Source organism: Xyrauchen texanus, chromosome 1 (genome assembly GCF_025860055.1).
Source record: "Xyrauchen texanus isolate HMW12.3.18 chromosome 1, RBS_HiC_50CHRs, whole genome shotgun sequence".
Classification (NCBI taxonomy): Eukaryota; Metazoa; Chordata; class Actinopteri; order Cypriniformes; family Catostomidae; genus Xyrauchen; species Xyrauchen texanus.
In genome coordinates this window covers 13,042,304-13,067,705 of record NC_068276.1, presented here as the reverse complement: position 1 = coordinate 13,067,705, position 25,402 = coordinate 13,042,304, and the positions used below count along the sequence as shown (strand labels likewise).

Below are 25,402 nucleotides of genomic sequence, written 5' to 3'. Positions count from 1 at the left end.
TGCTACAAAATGATGTGAAAAATCATCCTGATCACTCATTCATACAAAACAATATAGTCATTTAACTTTTGTGTGACAACTTTAGTGCTGAATGGTAATATGCGAGGCGGCGTGAACGATCATGAATATTGATGTGATTCACACCTGAGGACACAAAGACCACTCCTCTGGGCCTATCAATGAGGAATGTGACAGAGAAAGAATTAATGTGAGGAGACTTAATGATCAAAATCAAGTTTTAAGTTAAAAGAAGTAATCTGACTATATTTTCTTTACATAAAGACTTTACTTAATTTTAGACCTACACTACCATTAAAAGAAGTCTCTTCTGCTCACCAAGACTGCATTTATTTGATCCAAAATACATATGATAATATGCTGATTTTCTAATATGGGCATATTTAAAGTGCATTTTACTCATTTAACCTAAACACATTTTTGCAAGCACAAGCTTTGTTGATGATAACGAGTCAGCATAAACACATTAAAATATAATCTAACATTCATATTATTTTTATATCATATTACATATCATATTTATATCATACAGCACACAATGTAAATAACAACATTTACATGTAACTAAAACTTGCCTATTAGGACATGTCAATACTTTGAATGTCAAATGTCAAACTTTGAATCCTGTCTGGAAACAGTCCCACTAGTAAAATATGTACATGTTTATATAAAATAGCATGTCAGCTAATGAAAACTAAATGACTTACTCGTCTGAAATTGTATCCTCTGCTGGATCAAGTCACTCTTCAAAATACAAACGTTCATCGGAGTCCCGCTATTCTTCTCAGAAAAATGTTAGCTCTTCCTTAATAGCCAAGAGTTTGATCACCTGTATATCGTTACAAACATGCAGAAAAGTTGAGTTGTGTTGTGTTTACATCAAATCTCGCAGTCGGGGGCGTGTACTTTTCCCTTGATCGCCTCAGCACATTAGCGTATGAATGGCGCGCTCTGCTGGTGGGTGTGATCACATTAGAGATAATGAAGCTGTGCCAGGAAAACCGTACATCGCTTTGTTTCATACAGATTACATTGCAGGAGAACATTTGTTTTTAAATTTGAATTGTTTTATTTAAAAGTAGACATTTTAAGCTTTCTTTAGACATATGTTTCATTTTTGTGTGAGAAGAATTCGTGGAGTTTAAGTTAATTTTTAGTGACGTGTTTCTGAAATATGATCGTGAACACAGAGACTGCTGAAAGCTCAACCTTTTTATTTTATTTATAAAAAAAAAAACACAAGGTTTTGATGTTAATATGAGTGTACACAAAAAAAGAAGACCCTCTATAGTTTATAATCATGTATTGATTGTATTTATATGACTATAAATGACGGAGTATTTTAAGTCTATGTTGCTGCTATGTGAAAAAAAAAAACAGCAAAACGCGCCGGCGCGTTTGCCGACCCCAGAGGGTTAAATCGAATCCCAAATAAAAAGCTTGTGAATCTGAATTGAGAAATCTGGATCAATACCCAGCCCTAGTTGTTGCAAACTACGGATGCACCGATCTGATACCTGGATCGGTATCGGCTCCTATACTGATGTTTTTAAATGGATCAGGTATCAGTCCGACGAGCCCAATCCAAATTTGATACTGTGTGTTAGTCATGTTCGTTATGATCAATCTCAAAAACGACAAAGAACCATTAAAACACAATTAAAGTAGTTCATATTATTCAAAGCCACTTGAATACATGCAAAAGCTCTGAATCACAAAAGGCTGTTTAATAATATATAAAATGCACGCACAGCTCCAGCATGTCAGTGAATGGCGCTGCTCTGTACACACACACACACACACACACACACACACACGGCTATTTTTAGTTTTCACGCGGTGCGCAATACTTGAGCGCTACTCGCGTCATGAATAATATCTCAGATGTAGATGCTCAATAGTTCGGTTCACTTATAATATGCATTTAGAACGGGACCGGAGGTGCATTTTACCAGAATTTGAAGAAGCGAATTAAACTACTGTGAACTTGCCAACAAACAGACACATACAGGACTTCAGAATGTCAAAATAAAAGCATGAGGGTTTAAAAGTTAAAGGTGCACGAGTGAGATTACTATATATTACCATTATAATAAATTATTTGTTTACAAATGATAATATTTAAGTTGAATGGGTTCCAAAAAATAAGTGTGAATGAAGTGGACTGATATCTTACAAATAAATTAACAAAGAGGTCTGAATCCTTTAAAAGTCCAGATACAAGTTGATAGATAAAATTAAATTTACTGAAGACTGGAAATACTGTTAATTTTGCTGCTATATTATTCAGTATACTAGCTAATAATAAAGTGTTTCTTAATAAGCTATACATTTATATGGAAATAATGTGTAGTTAGAGGTTTGTGTTTCTTTATATCTTAAAGAGCACACACAATTAGTTCCACACAATAATGTTAAGATATAAACGGATTATGCAAAAACACTGGTATTGGATAGGCCGATATGGAGATTCCCGATATCGGGTTTGAAGTGGTGGTATCGGTGCATCCCTATTGCAAACCACCTGGTGCTTAACTGTATCTGAAAGGTTTTGCCCAGAGTATGCTTTTTCAATACACAGAATTATAAAAAAAAAAATCTGAATCATAATTAATGAAAAAAAAAAAATCAAATGTTTTATTAAATTAATGATGGTCTGCAAAGTGCCATTTTCTCTCAAATGCCTTCTATAGCTGAAACTCTCTGTGAGCCAATTACATGCTCTGTTGATTTTTCCTTCTGGGTCATCTTTGGCCTTAAGGTTTCTTAGTTCCATTTAATCTTTCATTGGAAAATGGGAGGAAAAAATAAGTTTGAGCCAGCTAAAAAGGGTTAAATATGACAAACCACAGGCTAACACCGCTACAGCTACTGGGAAAAAACGAAGAGCTTTACACGTGTTTGCAGTTCCCATGAATGTGGCACAGCTTTCTGACTCAAGATCCCCACAGTTCCAAAGAGAGGCATGGGAACCAAACAAAAGACAAATTATTTTAAGGCAAGGTTTACACGTGAACATTCTTTTCAAGGTTGTATTCTGGTTGTATGAGGACACAAAATTGATATTTTTCAGCAGAAAGTCTAGATGTTCCACAACTCTTTCCTCATAGACCGCATTTGTCTTCTTGGAAGATAAACAAGCTTAAGGGCTAAAATAACCTTTGCAACCAGAGCTAATATAACTTGAATCTTGTTTTGGTACACATTCAGTACAAACTGAAGTTTAAAAGGTAAACAATGAGATATTACTAGGCTGATCTGACAAAATCAATATTATTTGAGTCACGTGTAGGTTATTGTTAATATTCAGATTTCTTGCTAGTTCTGTCAAGGTATAGCAAACTCTAAGAACATGAGATTTACTCCACTTATTTTCGTAGTGAAGAGCAGGACAACTTTGTTCTGAAATCAGCAAAACATGAAATAATCAGAACTTGGTGAACTTAGAAGTGGAAAAATAAAAAGTATGGTAATTCTCATCATATTTACTGTATAATGCCTTGATATTTTATATTATAGCTGAACAATTTTCAAAGCTCATGTGGCCAAAAACTAGGGCTGGGTATTAAGACCGATTTCCCAATTCGATTCACAAGCTCTCCATTAGATTCAAATTCAATATAGATTAATTTAGGTATAATTCCCTCAGCTAATGCTGTTAATTAAACAGTTCAACTTCTAACTTGGTGCATGATGAAATCATTTTACAAAATAATCAGTTATCATTTGTCGATCGATAGATCTCATCAGCAGAACTGCCACTCACTGGATGTTTTTTGTTTTGGCACCATTCTGAGTAAATACTCAAACCAGCCCATCTGGCACCAACAATCCTCCATGCGATAATATATTCAGTCAATCGTGTGGCAGCAATGCATAAAATCATTCAGATACAGGTCAGGAGCTTCAGTTAATGTTCACATCAACCATCAGAATGGGGGAAAATTTGATCTCAGTGATTTTGACCGTGGCATGATTGTTGGTGCCAGATGGGCTGGTGAGTATTTCTGTACCTGATGATCTCCTGGGATTTTTACACACAAAAGTCTCAAGAATTTACTCAATGGTGCCAAAAACAAAAAACAACCAGTGAGCGGCAGTCGGAAGGAAATGCCTTATTGATGAGAGCGGTCAACAGAGAATGGCCAGACTGGTTCGAACGGTGTACGGTAACTCCGATAACCGCTCTGCACAATTGTGGTGAGAAGAATAGCATACAGTGGTGGCCAAAAATATTGGCACACTTAGTAAATATGAGCAAAGGCTGTGAAAAAAAAAAAAAACTCCATTGTTTATCAAATTCACAAAACTTTATTGAAGTAAAACAATTAAAAGAGGGGAAATATCTCATTATCATTCTCCACAGCATGTTGGCCACAATTGTCACCAGAATTGTCCCATTCATATTTTAAATTTTTTAGTGCACCTGGGTGACTAGGAACATGAAATTGTTCAGGCCAAATTCCCATAATCAATCACAGTAGGTTAGACTAAAGTATAGTTCTGATGTGTGGCAAAAGGTTGCTGAGCTTCACAAAATGTTAAGTGGCAATGAGAAATAGCCAAGCATTGAAAATTCCCATTTCCACCATTAGGGCAAAATGTACAAGTTTCAATCAACTGGAGATCTTAAGAATCGGCCTGGAAGAGGACGTGTGTCTATTGTCTCCACGCACAGTGAGGATGGTGGTTCAAGTGGCCAAATAATCTCCAAGGATCACAGCTGGAGAATTGCTGAAATTGTTGGGTCTTGGGGTCAGAATGTCTCTACATCACAAGTTGTTTAGAAGAATTTAAACAAAAAAAAAAAAAGCTGGAGCTCATCTAACAACAAACTCAAGAATCTTCAGCATGCCAGACACTACTGGAACTTTAAATGCGACCGGATTCTATGGTCAGATGAAACAAAAAGTTATTTTTGGCAGCAAACACCAGAGATGGGTTTGGTGCACACAGAGATGAAGTACTACCCAATACTGGTTGAATGTGCTGGATCTTTAATGTCGTGGGGCTGTTTTTCTGCCAGAGGTCCTGACATCTTGTTCGATACATGGTATTTGATAAGAGTCCGTGATGCCAACAAATCTAAACCTGGCTGCCTCTATCAGAAAGCTTACAATGGGCTCTGGTTGGATCTTCCAGCAGGACAATGATCCAAAACAAACATCGAAATAAACAAAAATGGTTCACTGACCACAAATATCAAGGTCCAGCCATGGCCATCCCAGTCTCCTGGCCTGAACCCACCAGAAAATGTGTGGGGTGACCTGAAGAGGAGTCCACCAGCATGGACCTTTGAATTTGAAGGATCTGGAGAGATTCTGTATGGAGGAATGGTCTCAGATCCCTTGCCAGGTGTTTTCCAACCTCCAAATGTGTTTGAGAAAAATATTTATTTAATAGAGAGATATTTCCCCTGCTTCAATGGTTTTCAATTAAAAAGGTTAGATCTTTGTGATTATTTTTTGAATGAAATATCAAAAGGATAAACAATGCAGATTTTATTTCATAGACTTCTTTCCTAATATTTACCAAGGGTGACAATATTTTTGGCCACCACTGTATAGTATTGCTACATGTTTATTGTTTACATGGATAATTTGTACCATTTGCATAATCTTTTGAATTAGACACTGACTTTTTACTTTTAGTTAGAATTCACATAGCATCTTAATATCTTATTTCTATACTAGTTATTGTAGATATTCTGACTGTACCCATGAATAGAGCACATTGAGTTGGGACTGTGCTAGTGAAAATATTTCCCATGCTATAACAGATAGTTTTTCTTTCATCAGGATCCTGTAATCTTTAGGAATATCTGAAGGCAAACAAGGCCAGTTTATTTTCTAATATCAAACATAATTCAAACAGGACTTAAAACGGCAGGAAAGCGGTGTCCATATTTGTCCACAAGTCTTGGAGGTTCAGACTTTAATGTGATTTATGTACTTGCCCTTATATTTACAGTGCAATGCCTTAAGCACAGGTCAGACCATGGATGTCACATTACTGTGGTTAGGATAACTCTCCAGTGCTATTAATAATTTAGGAGCCGAGACAAACTCTTATGAACCTTTATAAAATTCCACTAGAGCAAAATTACATCATTCTTAGAGTCAAGTTTTAGCCTTAAGTGTGTCAAAATTCTAAGCAGTTTTATACATACGGCCCCTAAAAACTTTCTAGTCTAGTGCTTCCGATGATGTAAAACCTCTCATAACAACTGAACACCCTCAACATTCTATTCAGCACACTCTGCATGAGTAAAATAAAGTTTTTGTTCAATTACACATAACCCTTGCTAACATTTATGACGATTTTACAGTAGTAACAGTAACTGATGTATTGACAAAAATGTTTTAAAGAATTAATTAGACATTATTACATCTGTGTCAGATGTTAAAAAAGAATATTGACCTATGCAGAGACAAAACATTCTTATTGAAAGAATGTGTTGGCCTAATATGAGTGGAATTTTTGCAAATATGATTCTTATGAAAAGTTAAATCCATAAAAAAAATAAAAATGTTTTCATTTAATGAACACATTGAAACACGTTGCTGTAAACTGAAAAATATGATGTTACAAGCATAAGCTTTCAGAAGGTTGCAACAACTAATCAATAATATCAAAGTATGACTTCAATTTTTTATTTTTTATATATATTTAATTAGGCTGTCATTTGATTCAAAGAATTATTCTACAGAAAAGAACAAATTATCAAAATATTTTTTTATAATGTGTTGAATTAAATCAAATGAATGTGTAATGCTGCTCACTACTGGATGAGGTCATTTAGTGTTCACGTCGCTGTAGTCCTTGTTTCGCAACGCTTAAATATCACCTCAGTCAGCACATAAGAATAAGTCTTGCGCAAGCGTTTAATCTTACACAAGTCCTACATTTTGCTAGGAGTTTTTTTTCTCAGAAATATTCTTAAGAGCATTTCTGAGAAGTTTTATACATACGGCCCCAGAATTCAAATGGGTCTTATTTAAGGTCTGCGCAATGATATCGAGGGCAGCTGCCGCAATATCAAGTGATCAGCTCTGCACTATATCATCTCTAGGGTGCAGATAGCAAGGGAAGCCCGTTTGAAGTGCGTGCTAGAGAACTACACTAGAATGTCATGGTACCAATTTCAGTAGTCAGTACAGATACCAGTGAAATTTCATGATTCTCGATAGCAATTTCGATACAACAGCAAAAATATGCTAATATGATCATGTTATTGAACACACTGTTTAGTTATTTTTAATCATTTACCAATTATTTTAATAATGGTTTAATAGTCATCAAAATGGTGTCTAATCAATAAATTCTTAACTTTTAACAAGTGAAAATAGAACTTTAACATGCCATTGCATTTTTTTGCAAAACTTTTATTCAACAGCTCTCTTGCTTATTATAATTATCATTACTACTACAGTGAATTACATTTTACTATAGTTGTAATATATTTATTCAATTTCAAGCATCTTGCTTTTATTTTGAATCGTGCTTTTATTTTTTGCCGAAAGCTTCACTTTTCCGTATGAACAGTTCACAGCACAGCCCAGTGTGATCACTGAAAACTTGTTCAAGTCTGAAAACTAATTTCAAATTTTCACTGGCCTTTGAGTCTGACAAATGAGATGTAGGACACTGTTTTGTAGTGTTTGTATTTTAGATTACTGGTGTGTGTGGCAATTTTGAAATGTTATGTTTTTAATGTTATTACTGTGAAGCACTTTGGTCAACTAAAGCTGACATTAGATTAAAGCGCAAATGCTGTGATAAATAAATAAATATATATATATATATATATATATATATATATTTTTTTTACATGTGCTGCAGTGGATGAGTGCTCTGCTCTGTCATCTGATACAACATGAATGATTCTCAATTTCTGTGGAGTTTTTAGTGGTCGGATTTATTTAATGTTTGCAGCTCTTCAATCGTAAGATTGCAGCCTTTAGCGGTTTAATAAAATCACACTAGGACGTCACGATTTTAATCTAATTGTCCATTTCAAATGTATACGGAGTAACCAAGCAGGCGTTCAAAATACAGATATAAATTCATAAATACATATTAACCTCAGCCGTCCTGCCATTTTCACATGCGTTTTTAAGCAAAGAGTTCTGTTGTGCAGATGATGGGTTTTCGGTCACCCATTTAATCATGCAACTTTTGGCCACGTGTAGTGTATTCACACACACACAGGATCAAAGATTTAATCATGGAGTTAAAGATGTGATTATTGGCTGAATGTAATAAACATATGAATCCCTGAGAAGAGATTTCCAAATTGGTTATGACATGTAATTAGGGAGATATTAGGCCTAATCTGTGAATTAAGAATGTGTATGTATATAACATGAAATCAGACAACCTCAAGACCAACACAGTCTGATGCACAAAAACACCTGTATGGTACAGAAATGAGAAATGTAACTGGTTTCATGAGGATGATATGAAGTAGACCGTTTTGAATATTCATCTTCACCCTGCAATTGAACAGCTCTGATAATAATATTAGCATAATAGCCATAGTGATCTTGCTTCTTTTCATATCAAAAGGACTTATGTTGAATTAATGATTACGTTTTGAAACATTAGGCCTACCTAATTAAATGTATACTTCCATTTTGGATATTGAGCAGCTTGTGATTTCCAGACACATGTATAACTGGGGTTTAACAAAATTTATGATGTCTCAATCGGCACTTCATCGCTAAAGGCGAATTAATGAGAAAATGACTTTTGTGTGATTATACACACACACACACACACACACATATATACACATACATACACACTAATTTTTTTTACAGATGTTACGGTTGCATCATGTCAAAATCAATGCTATACTGTCTAATGTGCATTTCATGCAAAAATAATAAAATATATTATGTCAATATTTTCATTAGTTTCTATCATTAATTATTAAAATGTTTTTTTTTAATTAAGGACAAAGTGGGGTAAAGATGCTGACTACCACACCTGGAGTCGCAAGTTCGAAACCAGGGCATGCTGAGTGAATCCAGTCAGGTTTCCTAAGCAACCAAATGGCCCAGATGCTAGGATGGGTAGTGTCACATTGGGTTAACATCATCATGGCCGCTATAATGCGTGGAGAGTTGTGCATGGATGCCGCGGAGAATAGCGTGAAGCCTCCACAAGTGCTAGGTCTCCGTGGTAATGCGCTCAACAAGCCATGTGATAAGATGCGATTGATGGTCTCAGATGCGGAGGCAACAGAGATTCGGCCTCCGACACCTAGATTGAGGCGTGTCACTACGCCAACACGAAGACTTGGAGCGCATTGGGAATTGGCCATTCCAAATTAAGAATAGGGGAGAAAAACCCCCCCACCAAAAAATTTAAGGACAAAAACAAATTTGATTTTTCCACTGTTGCTACCAAATCAGGTTCTGGTACCATCATCTGTAGAACTTGGTGGCACCAATGCCACCGCTCTCATAGTCTGGAGCCCTATGGTGAAATGGTTTGTTAGATAGGTTTATATTTTCTATTGGTGTTTGTTTACTAAAAATAGTAAACGTGATAGGAGCGCTTTAAGTGTCAAAAGCTCCCAGTAAATACACGCACGCACGCACACTAACTAGAGGCCGACCGATATTGTTTTTTTCAGGCCGAATTCCGGGTCGGCCGATGGCCGATTAATGCTGCCGATTTATTTTGGCCGATATGTGCTTGTTTTTAACCTCTTAGTTGAACCTTTTATTTGAAAGATAAAATGTAACACACATAATTACTTAAGATAGACAACATTTCTCAACAAATACATTTACTGAACACTTGACCAATCTGCACTTGTACACTTAAATTAAAAATGTATAATGTAAAAACATTGTTTAATATATTTGTTATACATTATTTATACAAAGCAGGTGTTACGAACTGCTCCAAGCCACGAAGGTTGAGATCCAAATGCAGCTTTAATTAAGGGGCAATCCAGACACGTAATCCCATATTCAGAGCATCCAAGAGAAGCACAGGCATAACTAGGGGTGGGTATCGTTAAGGTTTTAATGGTATTACTATCTTACCGATACTGCTTTTCGATCCGGTACTTTAACGGTATTCTTAACGTTCTTTTTGTTATATATATATATATATATATATATACATACACACAATTTTATTTCAGGAAGGTCTACTAACATTACTGTTCAGGTGTGGTCTAAAAAGAAATCTAATAAAGTAATCAATTGTAAAATAACACTGCATAGTTTATCATAGATAGATTAATGCTTAATAATGCAGAAGTTATTCATTCAAGAGCTGTAAGTGATATTCTCTTTGCCTTTTGTTGTTTGATTCGCAGTAATGGCTCAACAGTCACATGTTTAATAGACAGCTTCCCCTTTAAGACCGAGTTCAGATCTAATAAGCTCCTGATGCAGCATATTTTATCCCCAACTATTTCCATAACTACGTCCATTTAAGACAAACTATGTTTAAGTGAATCTCCAATCCGGTCGTTTTGACATATTTTTGTGTATAGTTGATCGTTCAGACGCATGAAACCCAAAGTAGCCTATACTTTGCTTGTCTCTTTGCGGTGTGTTTGAGCGCGCGCCGCCTTGGGAACGGTATCTCTTGCGCTCTTTTTATTATTAAACGCGTCCCGCAATTTAGCAACAGTAGCTAGACTGCATTTTACAACAATCACCGATCGTGCTGATTCTGACGTTAAGTTTGAGTTTTAGGGAGAAATGTCAGTGCACCGCTGTGAAGGGAAGGAAGCTGTGCTAGACAGAATGTGGCTTATGTATAAATATTCGTTTTATAATCTTTGGAAGGCGAAATCTAAAATAAAATCAGACTAATAATCACATATCTAAACCAGGCTATGTTTGAATGTTTAGTTCTGTCACTCATTTAGCTGGGCTCGTGTTGTGCTCGCTGTGGCATCGTGCGAGTCTCTCTCTCTCTCTCTCTCTCTCTCTCTGACTGCGAATAGCTAAATTGCATCACAGACAAATTGTTTCATTTTATTATACATAGAAATGGCTGGCGATATAAAATAACTTTCTCTTTATAGCAATAAAGAATATATTTTCTTAATTTCTCCAGTACCGACAGCAGAACCGATAACGTCCGAGCTTACCAAAGCCAGTCCTTCAATAGCATATACTGCGTTGGTATATTTTTATTACTTATTTATCTGCATTGAGTGACAACCCTCTCAAATATAAGACACACAAACAGAACAAATAAAAGTCTCAGATTCACTGTCTGTAATTGCAAAATTCTTGTTTGCTTATTGTGACATGATAGCAACCCTTCTGCTGTGATAGCGTAGTTGAAGTTGCATTATCAATATCCAAAGTAGCCGAACGTCATGTCAACTATCGCGTTTGTCACGTTTTTTCTTGAAGTTGGCAGTAACGTATCAAAAGTTTTTAATTAAATCTAAAGAAGTTATACAAATTTAACCCTTACTGTTTTCTCCAAGGAACTTAGCTCCTTCCTTAGGCACTGGATGAGGTCTGTTCACTCTGCTGGAAAATGACTCTAGGGGCAACCCTAGGCTGCCCACAGATGCGCCTGCCTAATAATCGGCTTGATATGCGTGGATATTGGCCGATGCCGATTATGTAAAAAATGCAAAAAAAAAAAAAGAAATCGGCCGATTAATCGGTCGACCTCTAACACTAACCCATCCATGATGATTCCAAGGTCATTTTAAGACATTACTCCACAGACATGTGTAAATAAGGTTCCAGCCTTGTGCACAGCGGCACCGCTGCTGAAAAAAATCCTATTGGATACATTGTACCCCTACCAAGAACAAATGTTTTTATAGACTTTGTGACAATTACTCCTAAAAAAAAAATTATATCACCCAAAAATTAAACTATTAGTCAATAGTTACTCACTATCATGTCATTTTAAACCAACAACACTTGTATTTCACACACACACACACACACACACACACACACACACACACACACACACACACACACACAACAAAAATTAAATTACTTTGTTGCTTTTTTGACTTTATGTTAGCACCTGGAATGTGAAACTCCAAAAAGGACCATACAAGTAATCATTAGCTAATTTTCTAGCATTGGGCTGAATGATTCTTAGCACGGTACACAATGGTTACAGTACCATTTCAACCTAAACACAGTTAGGCACGGAACAATAAAACTTTCTCAGCCCGGAATTCTCAACACAGTTAACAAACCATACTGGTGGGATGGCTTTAGTAAGTGGCAATATACGATCATCAATTCACCAATGCCAAGGTTACTTAGTGCTTTTAGTTGTTTCTAGCTCACCAAGTTTGCTTTGAGCTAGAAGGCATCTTACAATAAGGAAAAGAGTAGCTTGAGCATTCTTCAAAAGTTCTTCTTGTGATGCAAGGAAGTCGAGTAAATTCGTAATGACAAGGATGAGTAAATGGTAGAACTATAATATATCCTACTGGTCAACACACAAGTTCTCGAGTTACATGCCTGACTAAAAAGATGGAAGCTCTGCATAAAACATAACAGATTTCAGCCGTCCTGTTCCAGAAAGACAATCTCATGACACTCATTAATTGAACACGCTTCGAAGCAGCAGAGCCCTATGAATTAGTAAATGCATCTTCAAACTTCAAGGTCAGCAGGATGTAAATTAATTGCTATTTCATAACACCAGAAGTCATAAACAAGAACATGTTTAATTTCTGTCAAACAATTCATTTCTTTCACATACTTCTAACATCATCTTTGATTGGACATCATCTTTAAACAAACAATCTGCACTACAAGATATCACATTGCACATCTGTAATATTTACCAGTGCAATGTGTGCGCATTTTTAAATCCTGTTTTTGATTCCATTTGTTTTTGTTGGTATTGTTTTGGCTGTATACTCTGTCAACAATTGCCCCATAAGAGATTCCTAGTATATCTCATACTTGTTTAAAACTTTAGTAGTAACAATTATGGTGTCTCATTATCGTGATATTATTCTGTGCCACTATAATTCAACTCATGCCTTGAAGCAAAAATACAATTACAGTAAATACCATAAATCATCAGCTGCAGTCGGGATCTTGCTTTCTCTCAACTACTGCACAAACACCTGCAAGTAACAGTCTGGTTTCATAACTGTGAATTCTTCAAACAGATCTAGCCTGAGAATGATAGGCCTTGTTTTTCCATCACAAATCATCAAATGAATAGAACAAGGACTTTCATGCAGAAAATTCCAAGTGATTTTTGGTGGGATTCACAATCGTGTCAAGTCTCATTTGCAAATTAAAAAGGTAAAGAAATAAACCCAACAATCATTCAACCATGACTTGGTCCCAGGGCTGGACTGGTAATCTGGCATACCAGGCATTTTCCCGGTGGGCCGACGCACTTTGGGGCCGATCGGACTGGCCATCAGGAGAACAGAGCTGGCCAGTGGGTAGGCCACGAAATGGGCCACGATAAGCTAAAATGAGCCGCCGCGTTATGCAGAACGGACCACAAAACGGTGCCGCGATATGCAGAAAAGTGCAGCAACTTTTGGGCCAGTTGCTATATCAAATCCTGGGCCGATTTCTCTTCCCAGGACCAAGCAGGGCTGGACTACAGCATCAGTTTTTATGTATAAAGATTTTCAGGAAATTAACACAAAAGATAAATGAAACTGAACAGATGACTCGGTCATACGGTCTCTTTCAATCCTAAAGACTTCACCATGAAATCATCGAGTCGCAATGGCTGTCTAGGTAAACTCCAAAACCAGGGAGAGGTAACCTACTGAATCCTGACCAAGCAAGCAGGAAAATATGGGGGATGAGGTATCTGGACGGTTTCCAGAACTCGCAGGAATCCACCTCTAAACAGCTTCTATATTAGAGAGTTGTCGACAATTGTACTTAATGTCTTTCTTCTTAAATCTAATAATGACACCCTTCAATAACAATATAATCACCTCATTTATTAAATCACTTCTTGTGTCAAAAGTGCCCATTCCAAGTCTCTATGATATTCTGGTCCCTAGATATGGCTCTTCGATTTATTTCTTTATTGCCCATTTTATCATTCACCAGACAAAAATTGTTAGACCATTCTCTTAGAAAACTACAATCTTTCCAAGAAGGTTAGATATCAAAACAAGAGAAGGAATTCAAAAATTGCTTTCCATGTTTGTAAGTAACTAAAAACAAATATTGCCATGCTCAAGAGAAAGTCAAAGACCTATTCATGCCTCTGATTACATCACCATCTAAAAAAACAGGAGAGCAAAGGAAAAATAAGCAAAAGCATCTTTAACTGCAAAAGAAAAAGAGCAGGCAGTGTTTGAATAAATGAGAAGCTACTCTCGGTCTGGAAAATAAATCTTTCACTTGGAACACAATGAGAAACATTCAAACGTAAAGCCCCCGGCACTGGTGTAACAAAATTATATGCTTTTCAAAGTCGGCCAACACCGCAGTCAGCATGTCTCATCAAACAATGTGGGTCTGGGGCTCGGCCAGGTGCGATTTCTGTACAGCTGAGCTATAGTGGTTTCACAGTGAGAAAAATCATGTTACATCCTTATTACAATGATCAAATAGCTGACTTACAATGATCCATAACTGGTGGCCAGTCCAACAAAAAAAATAAAAAAATTTGAGTTCAAATGCATACTGTTGCTTCAAGTTTATTTGGGAATCTAGACAATAAAACAGCAAAAGCACTGTCAAAAGTGCCACAGCACCAGCTGTCGATTACAACACTTCAAACCACATCACAACCCGTGTTATGACAATGAGCAATACAGTTTCAAAGAAATCACGTCAATGCATTCAAAATGGTTTAAAAAAATAAATCAATTTCTTTAACATTAAAGGGATTTAATTATTAATTTATTTTGAAGCAGACCAGTAATTGATTCCCACCTGAGGCAGTACAGCTCAGATTTGCATTTTCCTCAAGAAAACACGAGTGGTGCTTACTCATGCAAAACCTGCTACCACCAAGCTACTAGGGTGTTATGGGTGGTTGCAAAGGCATTGTTACGCAGTTGTTATGGTGTTCTTGGTGGTTTTTAAGCATGTTGCATTGTGGTTGCTAGGGTGTTCTATATTCCCCGAGCTCAGGTCCCTCCTGCAACTCTACGGGATTTTTTTCACTGAAATTAGGAAAATTTGTCTGATTGTCTAGTCTGATTGCTTAAAGAGCAGTTTATCCCGGAAGTCATGTGGCACGGTGCGAGGAATGTGATATAACAGGCCATAAGCTAGAAATTGAGCGAGCGCACAGAATCCCTGCTCACAGATCGGCTGAGGGAGACAGGTCCCGATCAATTCTGGCCATATTTCTGAGATCATCTGATAAAGATCTCGTTACGTGAGGCGAGGAGCAAAGGAAAGCTTTCTTGGAATAACCACAGCATTTTCTGGTTCACAGACTACGAATTCAACAAGAGAATCTTGATCGATTTAGGGAATACAAGAAACTCTTACATCAACGAAAGGTTGCATTTGCTCCGATGTTTCTGGTCAAACTGAGAATAGATACCAATAGGATGGACAGAGAATTTACATGCCCACAGAAAGCACAGTCCTTCATAAAATCATTGGAGTGAGTAAGCCTTTTGTTGATTTTCATGTTGCCGTCTAGTGGACTGACTCATTGAAAGTACACTCGACCAGTGGGGATTTCTTTAAGACTGCAAGGGAAGCTCAGCTTCCCCTATAATGTCAAAAAAATAATGGTCAAATATGTACTATTGTGTAAACAATTTATTGACTAAAAATGCGTTAGAACATGTTCATCTCGAAGACGAGTTCGTTCAGAATCAGCTACATTACATATAGCAGGTCGGCTGACTCGATTTACTTCTCATACATTCCCGTAGCGTCAGTGCATTTCCCTGTTGAAGCCGAGCGTACATTGACTTCAATGGGGCTGCTCTGAACAGTTTTTTCAGTGCTCTGAAAATAGACGGTCATTGGATAAATGCTGCGATTATGTCCGCCCACGGACGCTCAGCGTCTCTGGGGGTGAATGAGGAGTGGGCTGGCCCGGACTCCGGGCTTCAGCGTGATGATTGGAGGATCTGTCGAAAGACTGCATCTCCTTTTGATTGACAGCGAATCTGTACTATAAGAAGTCACTGAAGCTATTTCAGCTCAGTCCCATCGCGGATTTCTCAAGTGTAGTCGAAAGACAAACTGCTGCAACCTATTTCTTTATATTTGTTTGGCGAAATTGCTAGTCAATTTGCATAATACATTTCACACAATTATACACCACATTCCTTGTTTCAGTTTTACCAAGTTTAATATATTTTGTTTTAGAGCGTTCGTTCATTCATTCATTCATTCATTCATTCATTCATTCATTCATACAGTAGGCTAGGCTAGCGTCGTACGGGTGAAACTGCGCACGATGGCAGACGGTGCTAATATTGTCGACCTGATTTTGGCGAAGCCATTTGAAAGTCTTCATTACGAGGAAAAAATTAGAATTAAACAGCAGGGCAGATCAACACCTAAGATTGATTTAGTGCAAAAAATAGGGAAAAATAACAGGTCTTTTCAGCTCTCCTGGTATGACAAAGTTAGCTGGCTGACTGGAAGTGCTGTGACAAATAAAATGTACTGCTGGCCATGCCTCTTGATGAAACCATCTCACGGATGTGTTGTTTGGTCAAAAGTGGGGTTTGGAGATCTGTCTAACTTTGACAGGGCATATAAAAGACATGAAAAGAGCAATGAACATGTGAGTGCATGTGCAAGATTAAGTTGCATGGGCAGGATCAGGGTTGAGCATGCAATCAATGAAGGTGCTCGCATTCAAGTGACTAAACATAATGAAACAGTCAAACAAAACAGGGCCTTCCTAAACCGCCTTATTGATGTAACATCCTTGCTTGGCCGACAGGAGCTGTCATTTAGGGGACATGATGAGGGTAGTGAATCATCCAACAAGGGAAATTACAGGGAGTTCACAGAAACATTATCTAAATATGACTCTGTACTGTCCACACAATTAGAGTCCTCAACTGTGTTTTCTGGTATGTCCCATACTATTCAAAATGACTTGATCTCTGCTCTTGCAGCCACCATTTCTGATCAGATCAGAGATGAAATTCAGGATGCTCCCTTTTTGGATGGCAGGTGGATGAAACAACTGATATATCCTGCCGTGCCCAACTCTCTGTCATTGTTACGCTATGTGGATAGTGCAGGTAAAATTCAGGAGCGCTTTATTGGATTTTTTGATGTTTCTGGAGGGCTGAGATGCTCAGTCCGTTTTTGATGTTTTAAATGAGAACATGCAGGCCTACAATTTTAAGGATAAGCTTGTGGCACAGACCTAGGATGGGGCTGCTGTCATGGCTTCAGCACTCAATGGTCTGCAGGCCAAAGTGAAAGCAATAGCCCCAAGTGCAATGTTTGTGCATTGCTATGCACACAGACTGAATCTGGTGCTGTCACAGGGGGCTAAATGCTTGCCTGAGTGCAGAATTTTTTTGCATCACTCTCTGGGTTTGGCACATTTTTTTCAAAATCCACAAAGAGGACGTCTTTTCTGGAGTCTGCAGGCTGTTCAAGGTTGCCCAGAAATGCTCCTACTCGATGGAATTTCACATCACGGATAGTGAGCACTGTGGCAAACAATTATGATGGCCTCCTGCAGACATTTGAAAACATCATTGCAGACACGACAATTGATGATGATACACTGGATTGTGCCAAAGGCTTTCTGAGGAAACTGGAGGATTTTGAGTTTGTGTTCATGTTGTACACATATGAACAAATCTTCACTGAGACTGATGTGGTCTTTGATGTTGTCCAGCAGAGGGCGATGGATGTTTTTTACTACAAGAAAAGAATTGAATCTCTTCTTGCATTTGTCAAAGAGAAAAGGTCAGAGGGGGCTTTCCAAGCTGTTTATGCCAAAACAGCAGATCTCACATCAGACCCACGAGATGAGCCCATGAGAAAGCGCCGTCTGACCCAATTGCAGGATCCCCAAGAGCACTACAGAAATCTCTTCATGGCAGTGACGTGCGGTGATGTCTTAAAGAGGCTAGGCACTGAGTTATGAAAGCCAGATTACCTGATTTATTGTTTAAGCTAATAATACGTAACAACAGTGAACGTTACGCACAAGCGCGGCATATCAATAAATGTAAAAATCAGGATGAATTATTTGTCAATAAAAAAAAATAAAAAAAAAAATAAATAAATAAAAAAGGATATATATCGTGTACTCTTTTTCTCTCTCTCTCTCTCTCTCTCTCTCTCTCTATCACAGACACACACACACACAGTGAACGTTACGCACAAGCGCGGCATATCAAGAAATGTATGTATTTTATATGTGTTATATATAATATATACGATTTTGTTAATATATCTTCATTAGATATTATTATACAAAATTCAGTAGTCAAAACACAGAACATATAACAGAACATAAGTTGTTTATTTTTTTACAACATTATGTGCTTATTTTTTTATGTGCAATCTTCATCTTTATAATAGAAGATACAATACAACAATCCTTTACCTTTTCATTGTGGTAGGTTATATACAGCTTCCTTTGCTCATCAAGTGCAAGGTCGATCCTAGATTTTCCAAAGGTTTTCAGTGTAATTTGACACTGGATGTGAGCTGAGGACTTTTCATGCTTGGTTAAAGCTGCGGGCAGGTTGTTCAAATCACAATATCCCGCTGAATTCCAAACAGTCTGACTGGTTGAAAAAAAGCAGGCAGGGATAGCAGCACAGCCGCTGATTGTTAGCACAGCCACATAGCCAATCTTTTCTTACATACCAATCAGTTTGAAATGATCGGATAATTTTTGTGCCCTTTTGCTGTACTAGTCAATCTAAGGCTGGCGTAGACCTCCCTCTTGCAATTAACTCATATTTGGAATTAAAATCGAGCTTGGAAAAAATTCTTAATTCCGAGATTACGGCCGGTGCTGTCATTTTGATTTTGAATTTGGCGGGGATTAGGCATGTACGCTAGTTGTGGTGTAATGACGTTAGATACGCAAATGTCCAGGAATATCTCGATTTTAATTGGTCCATGTTTGATACGTAACGGAGATGATTACGGGCATATTTACGTCAAAAGGCACAGCAGATTTGTGCTTTTTGCCGTACATGTTAAAGAATACAGGATCGAAGTGCGCATGCGCAACATGGGTTTTCCGCTTGTCGTCTGCAATGAATGGACCGTAAAAGCACTGCTTATTCTACCATTTGTTTTTAGTTGATTATGCGTAACTGCTACATTTGTCATCATAACATCTAAACAATTGGAATAACACACATATTGCATATATAAATCACAAGAATAAAAAGTAAAAATACAAATACAAGTTTATTATTTAATAAACATTTTATTTTAGAATTTTGGCAGGGTAGGCAGTGCCTAGTTTGCCTACCCAGACCGCACGTCAGTGCTACATGGCCATCCTTGATAACATCTTGGAGCAGATTCCTCAACGTTTTTCAAATTTGGAAAGTATGCTCTTCTTAGAATTAGTCAATCCAGGGAAATTTGATGACATGAGACAAGAATTTCCAGAGGCCTTCCAAAGTGTCCTGAAAAGTTATGGCCATCACTTTGATTCAGGGAGACTGAGGTCTGAACTTCAAGTCCTGTATTCAGATCAGGACTTGCAGGGTAACAGGGGAAAGCTGTGTGATTACTTGGTGTTCCTCAAAGACATGGAGTTGGACAGTGCAATGCCTCAGCTTTACAAACTGTTCTCATTAGTGGCAACAATTGGAGCTACATCTGCAGGTGTAGAAAGGAGCTTCTCCTGTTTAAAGCGTCTCAAGTCCTACACCCGTAACACAATGGGCCAAGGTCGTTTAAGCAGCCTAGCTCTGCTGGCTATTGAGAAGACACTGGTCAAGTCACTGGAAAAGACGCCTAGTTGGTACGACAGAGTCACAGTGCATTTTCTCGAAAAGGAACGTAGGGCAGAATTTACTTTTAAATAAGTTTATAATGTAGGCCGAAAATGAGCTTCCCCTCTTTGAAAGACCAGCAGTCGCCACTGCACTCGACTGCCCGAGGAAGCTGGGGCCTTTCTTGTTTCTCTTTGTAGTTCTGCCTGGAATTCGTTTTCTGTAATATAATTTCTTCGGGACAGCTTGTGGATGAATCTGCTCATTTTCTGTGCTTATGCAAACTGTTGGTTGGAGTTGGTCTTATTAAATATTTCTTGCAGAACATTGTAGTGATTTTGACTGCTTTAAGTGAGTGGTAGGCAGGCCGGATGGTGCCCCGGCCTGAGTTGGGCAGTAGGGGTATGTGGCAGCGGGGGCGTGGTCAAGCACTCGTCCGGGGGAGAAAGCAGTAAGGGCACTTGCACCTGAGCCAAATTATGTCTAACACCGTCTCTAATTTCAGTGAGCATGGGGAGAGCGGCATAAAATCGGCCTCAGAACCTCCAGACGAGGGGGTGTGACACGTGTCAGTCCAGTGTTGCCGCGTACAGCGCATAAGAAAAGTTTTATGTTAATTGAGAAGTTTTGTTGAGAACCAGAAAAATTTAATTTAAATGTTGAAGTTTTGCTTGTGGAGGAAAATATGAGTTGTAAGCAGTGCTGTGGCCATTAAAAGCTTACTTGTGAAGAACTCTACGTCTTAGTTCCCTCCTTGTCATCATATCCTTACAATGACCCTTTAAAATATTGCACAATTTGAGATATCATTTCGGTAGCACAAAGGGTGCTGGATAATTATCCAGAGAAGTCTAACACTTGGGAGTCAGTAGTTTGTTCAAATCACCAATAGTGATGCTTGCCTTAGTCATTTGGCCACAACTACAATACCAAGTTAACATTTCCACCAATGATAAAAGCAGAAATAAGCCTGTCGTAATGACCCTAGTCAGCTGGATTACAATCAGTCAGTGACAAAACATTAAGTTACTAAAAACTCCTCAATATCTTTCATTATAAGCCATAAACCTGATCAGACAGAAGCTAAAAAACAAAAGCTCATATGCACTAAACAAGGCACTGTTATTTGTTGTCCTATATCTTTTGATAGAACTGAATCCACCTATATGCCAGCGTTGACCCTGAAGCATTCATTTCAAACAATTACTAACCGCAGCATACTCTGTGCTTCTTACAATGCATGCAGAGAACCATTCATCACCTGGCTTTACAGTACCATCTGAACACTGGGCTGTTTGTCTTTTAAAGAGAACCAAACCTATTAAGGGAATGATGGGCTGTTACATTTATCTAAATGAATCATCTGACTTAATTTAATTTTTTCATGCAATGTTCTTTCGATTACTGATCAATTGCTCAAGTTATTATTAATTCACTCACTCACTTGGGAAATAAAAGTGAGCAAGTCGTATCGTGAGCTGGAACTAAAACAAGCAGGATGTTGTGACATTGTGAAATCGAAATAAAAACTACAGGTTTTGCTAAATCAAACATAGTATGATGTGTTGAACCCATGTGTATGTTGGCCAGGATGAAGTTGCTGCTCATACCACACATGCCTAGAGCCAATAGCTGGTTATAAGCTTAGAATATCAAATGACACCCGGAAAAGAGGACGATGTTTTATGCATTCCATCAGAGAACCAAAGCGTTCAAACGGAACATGCAGGAAATCTTCAGAAATTCATGAGTTTCCTCTGAATGGAGGCATGAGGGGAAGAAAAGGACAAATCTACATCTTCACTAATGAGTCTCAGTGCAGGACACATTTTGAAATATTTACTACAAAGTGTACCTCAAAATCATGCGGACTGTGGTTTAGGCGATTTAACCTTCTGATTAGATGCATGAATGTGCTACTCTCAATATTATCAGTCGTTTGTGAATAATAATATTTATTATTCACACAATAAATATTGTGTGAATCAAACTCAAATATTATAGGAAAAGGCATGGTTTAACCTGTCTTATTATGATTTGAAACATGACTGCATCACGTTGGGGAACATTTAAAAAGTGGATTATTAGCAAAATACATTAACATCTTTCATTTGACGAGACTGCACATGCATATAGACAAGTGTGCAAGAAAGGCATACCATCCGATCATTGAAATACTAGTCTGAATAGGTTACTCACATTCCCATGATTTATAAAGCCATGCTTCTTGGCAATCCGGTTAGCTTCTTGCTCTCCCCCGGTGATGTGGACGGCCCATGTGTTGGTGTAAACCTTCTGCCCAATGGATGGTCGTGGCCCAGAGGTCACAAGAATCAGTAGTGTACAGAGCGTCAATGAAGCAAGCCTGAGATCCATCAGAGACTATGGAGGAAAACAAGGCAGGAGTTCTATAGCTTAGTAATTTTACTAAGTCCGTCAGCACAGCGGCCCACTGCAAAGTCTGTGCTGCTCCAGGCACATGAAGAGAGGGATCCGGAGGAAAGATGAACTCTGAATAGTTCAGGAATCACCTGAGGAGGTAGAGAGAGAGGGAAGTTATTTGCGCAATGAATAATTTGAGGTTCTGGTGCACATCCAAATTCAGGGGTTATAATTCAGGATATGAATTACAGATGAGCTTTAATGCTGTGGAACTGAATAACTTAAATGTTAAAAATTAGGAGTAAACCAGGGGTACAGGAGTTCGATTGAAATCAGTTAGTTAAAAGGACTTTTGTAAAAGCAGACACCATTTGAAATGTAATATGAATGAAAACAAGGCCATGAGAGAATGACTTACAGTTAATTCAATATGATAAGTACGTACTGCTGTTGTGTTTATCATCCAGCACACAAAAACTGAAAATAAGATAAAAAGAAAATTACATGAGTGACAGTGGGAAGTTCATGCAAATGAGCAGTGTAGCCCGAAATGTGACAATGACTACCAAACAGAGTGCAGAATGTGGAGTTAAAGTGTTCGGATTCCTGATACAATTGGATAATGCAGTTGCTTAGGAATGCCTATTAGCAACCATCAGTAGAGTGACTTGGCAACCACCAGCAAATTAATTGCAATAAGCATGAATTTCCCTTTTGACATGACCCAAAACATTAAAAGGAATGTTCTGGGTTCAATACAAGTGGAGCTCAATCGACAGCTTATGTGGCATAATGTTGATAACCACAAAAAAATCATTTCAGTATCCCTCGTTCATTAAAAACAAAAAAATACAAATGGAAGTGAATGGGACCAGTCTACAAAAATGTGTATACACAATGTTTCTAAGGTATATCTACAAAACAAACATCATACAGTGTGTTAACATGATTTAACCACATGTGATCAAACCAGTGCAATCACACTAGGCTGGGCTCAAAGGAATACAATCAAACCAGTGCGAACTGGATTCGAGCCACTGTTTACTAGGAAAAAAGGGACTGAGGAGGTTGTCATAATGAACCAGCAGCTCAAATAGTCTTTTCCACAATGTCTTAATTTTTTAAGTTAAAAACATTTACACAATCACTAAATAAAAGTTTAAAGCTGTTACTGTCGGAGTGCTTTGATGCAGTGTTGCAGCCATGTTTTCCAACGTCAAACAAAGAATATACAAAAAAGAAAGTCCACTTGAGCCTTCTCTCATTCCGGCCGTCCAGTGCTGGAAAAGTGGAAGGGGTAGGTTTTTAGAACCTTCTATGGCGAACCCATATAATGCATTGAATCCCATGCTGCACTGCATGTAAACAATATGGCGGCGCGCAGAGCTGGCAAGCGCATTCACATCTTATCTATCAATCTTTATAAACATCTAAACCACATTGTTTGATAATATATTATCTGAACTTCAGTGCACCTGTGATATAATCTGTCCTCCAATTTCATCTGCTGTGAAGTGCAATGTAGTTATTACATTTTTTTTAATTACAGCATGCATTAAAGAACTCATGCTGGGGGATGACAAGGAGAAACTCACATGCGAAAATGTTGTTTGATTTATAAAAACTTAAGACAACCTACTGAACTCGCTGTACTTTTATTTAGTCGACTGATAAAGGATTTTCAATGTCCGATACCTAGAGAGCAGGATGGCCGATATAAATGCAGATAAAATAGGGATGTCCCGATACCAAAATTTGGGTCCGAGTCCAATATTGGGTCCAATATTGGACTCAACTACTCTTACTCGGAAAAAGGCACCTATATTGAAAACCCAATATCATCTGAATTGTGAATGTCATTGCTTAAGCTTACAGTGCACAAATTAAATTCACAATATGTCCTAGTGTTATTATTAAACAGCAAAAACTGTAACTGAATGAAATAAATAGATAATCTGCATTTGCATTGTGCATATGCATTTAGTTGATTAAATTGCTGCCTTTAGCTGTTTAAATTCACTTAGTCACCAGCGATAGGTGCTTTCTCGGTTGTGAAACATGAGATCACCAAGAGTTCCACTTTAATAGACAAATATGACAGAAATATATCACTACCTTATAATTATGAATCATTTACTGTAATAAAATTATAACGGTTTTATATTCACATCTGTGATGCTCTGTTGTGCAGCTCTTTATTTGAAAGTTGTATTATTTGTTAAAAAAAACCTTCAAAATAATGCAATGGTATGTTTTCAATTACTGATAATTGTTCCATTTTCTTAAAACAAATTAATTCAATAAAACTTTCATTAAGACACCCTTTAATTATAACATTGAATTAAACTTAAATATGGAGTTTGTGAAATAATTTGATTTTTTAAATACATTTTTGGATTTTATAGGGCCATACATGTCAAAATACAGAGATGCTTCTTGTCATGAAAGAATCTTCCCCTTAAATATGCAAAATAATTCTTAGACAACCTTTACATCTTACGAGTTACAATAGCTGAAACCAATAAAATTAACAGTTCAACTCTATTAGGTATCTTCAGTTATTTTATACCGATTTCTTTGATTTTATACAGGTTTTTTTTTTTAAATCACCACTTCTATGCCTCACAGTTTTGTTTTCATAGCCTCCAATAAAATGCGGTGTCCACCCCAACTTCCTTCAGTGATTAGACAGGAAGATGTTGTGAAACTGAAATAAGGTTGGTTTGTTTTGGCCAGACAACTCGACAGTAGTTGACTCCCACCATTCAATTTGTCACTGGACCTTAGTAGGGGGAAAATAAATGGAAGCTCCTTGCAGCCTTCGTGGTAATGCATTAATCGAACACGGAGGGAGGGCAGCTAACTTTTTCCTCCAGAGTATACTTGGATCAACTTCCATTTTCAGTTATAACTGTCATCTTAAGGCAAAACCATCCTCTTACTTCCCCTCTTTTATGACTAAGCAAACATTGACTTGAAAAATTTGTTGACTTGAGGCTCTACATGCAATCAACCAAAGCCAGTTTAACTGTCTATAGGTACAGAAAAATAAATGTTTGGTCTGCAAACATTCCCATTCCCAGGCTGATTTGACTTGGATTTAAATTAATTTGACTAATGCCG

At 37.6% G+C, this 25,402-nt stretch overlaps 1 protein-coding gene across 3 annotated transcripts in view; it reads right to left on the bottom strand.

Annotated features, from left to right (window-relative positions):
- LOC127618976 (furin-1-like) overlaps positions 1-25,402 on the bottom strand; it is a 139,087-nt gene that overhangs the window by 110,087 nt on the left and 3,598 nt on the right. For 2 of the 3 annotated variants that reach the window (XM_052091722.1, XM_052091786.1), the window contains exon 2: positions 22,097-22,428. In XM_052091722.1, coding sequence (XP_051947682.1) covers positions 22,097-22,273 — 177 coding nt within the window. In that variant the 5' untranslated portion in view covers positions 22,274-22,428. Of the gene's footprint in view, positions 1-22,096; positions 22,429-22,697; positions 22,757-25,402 lie in introns of all 3 variants that reach the window. The other variant, XM_052091870.1, reaches the window with a different exon arrangement.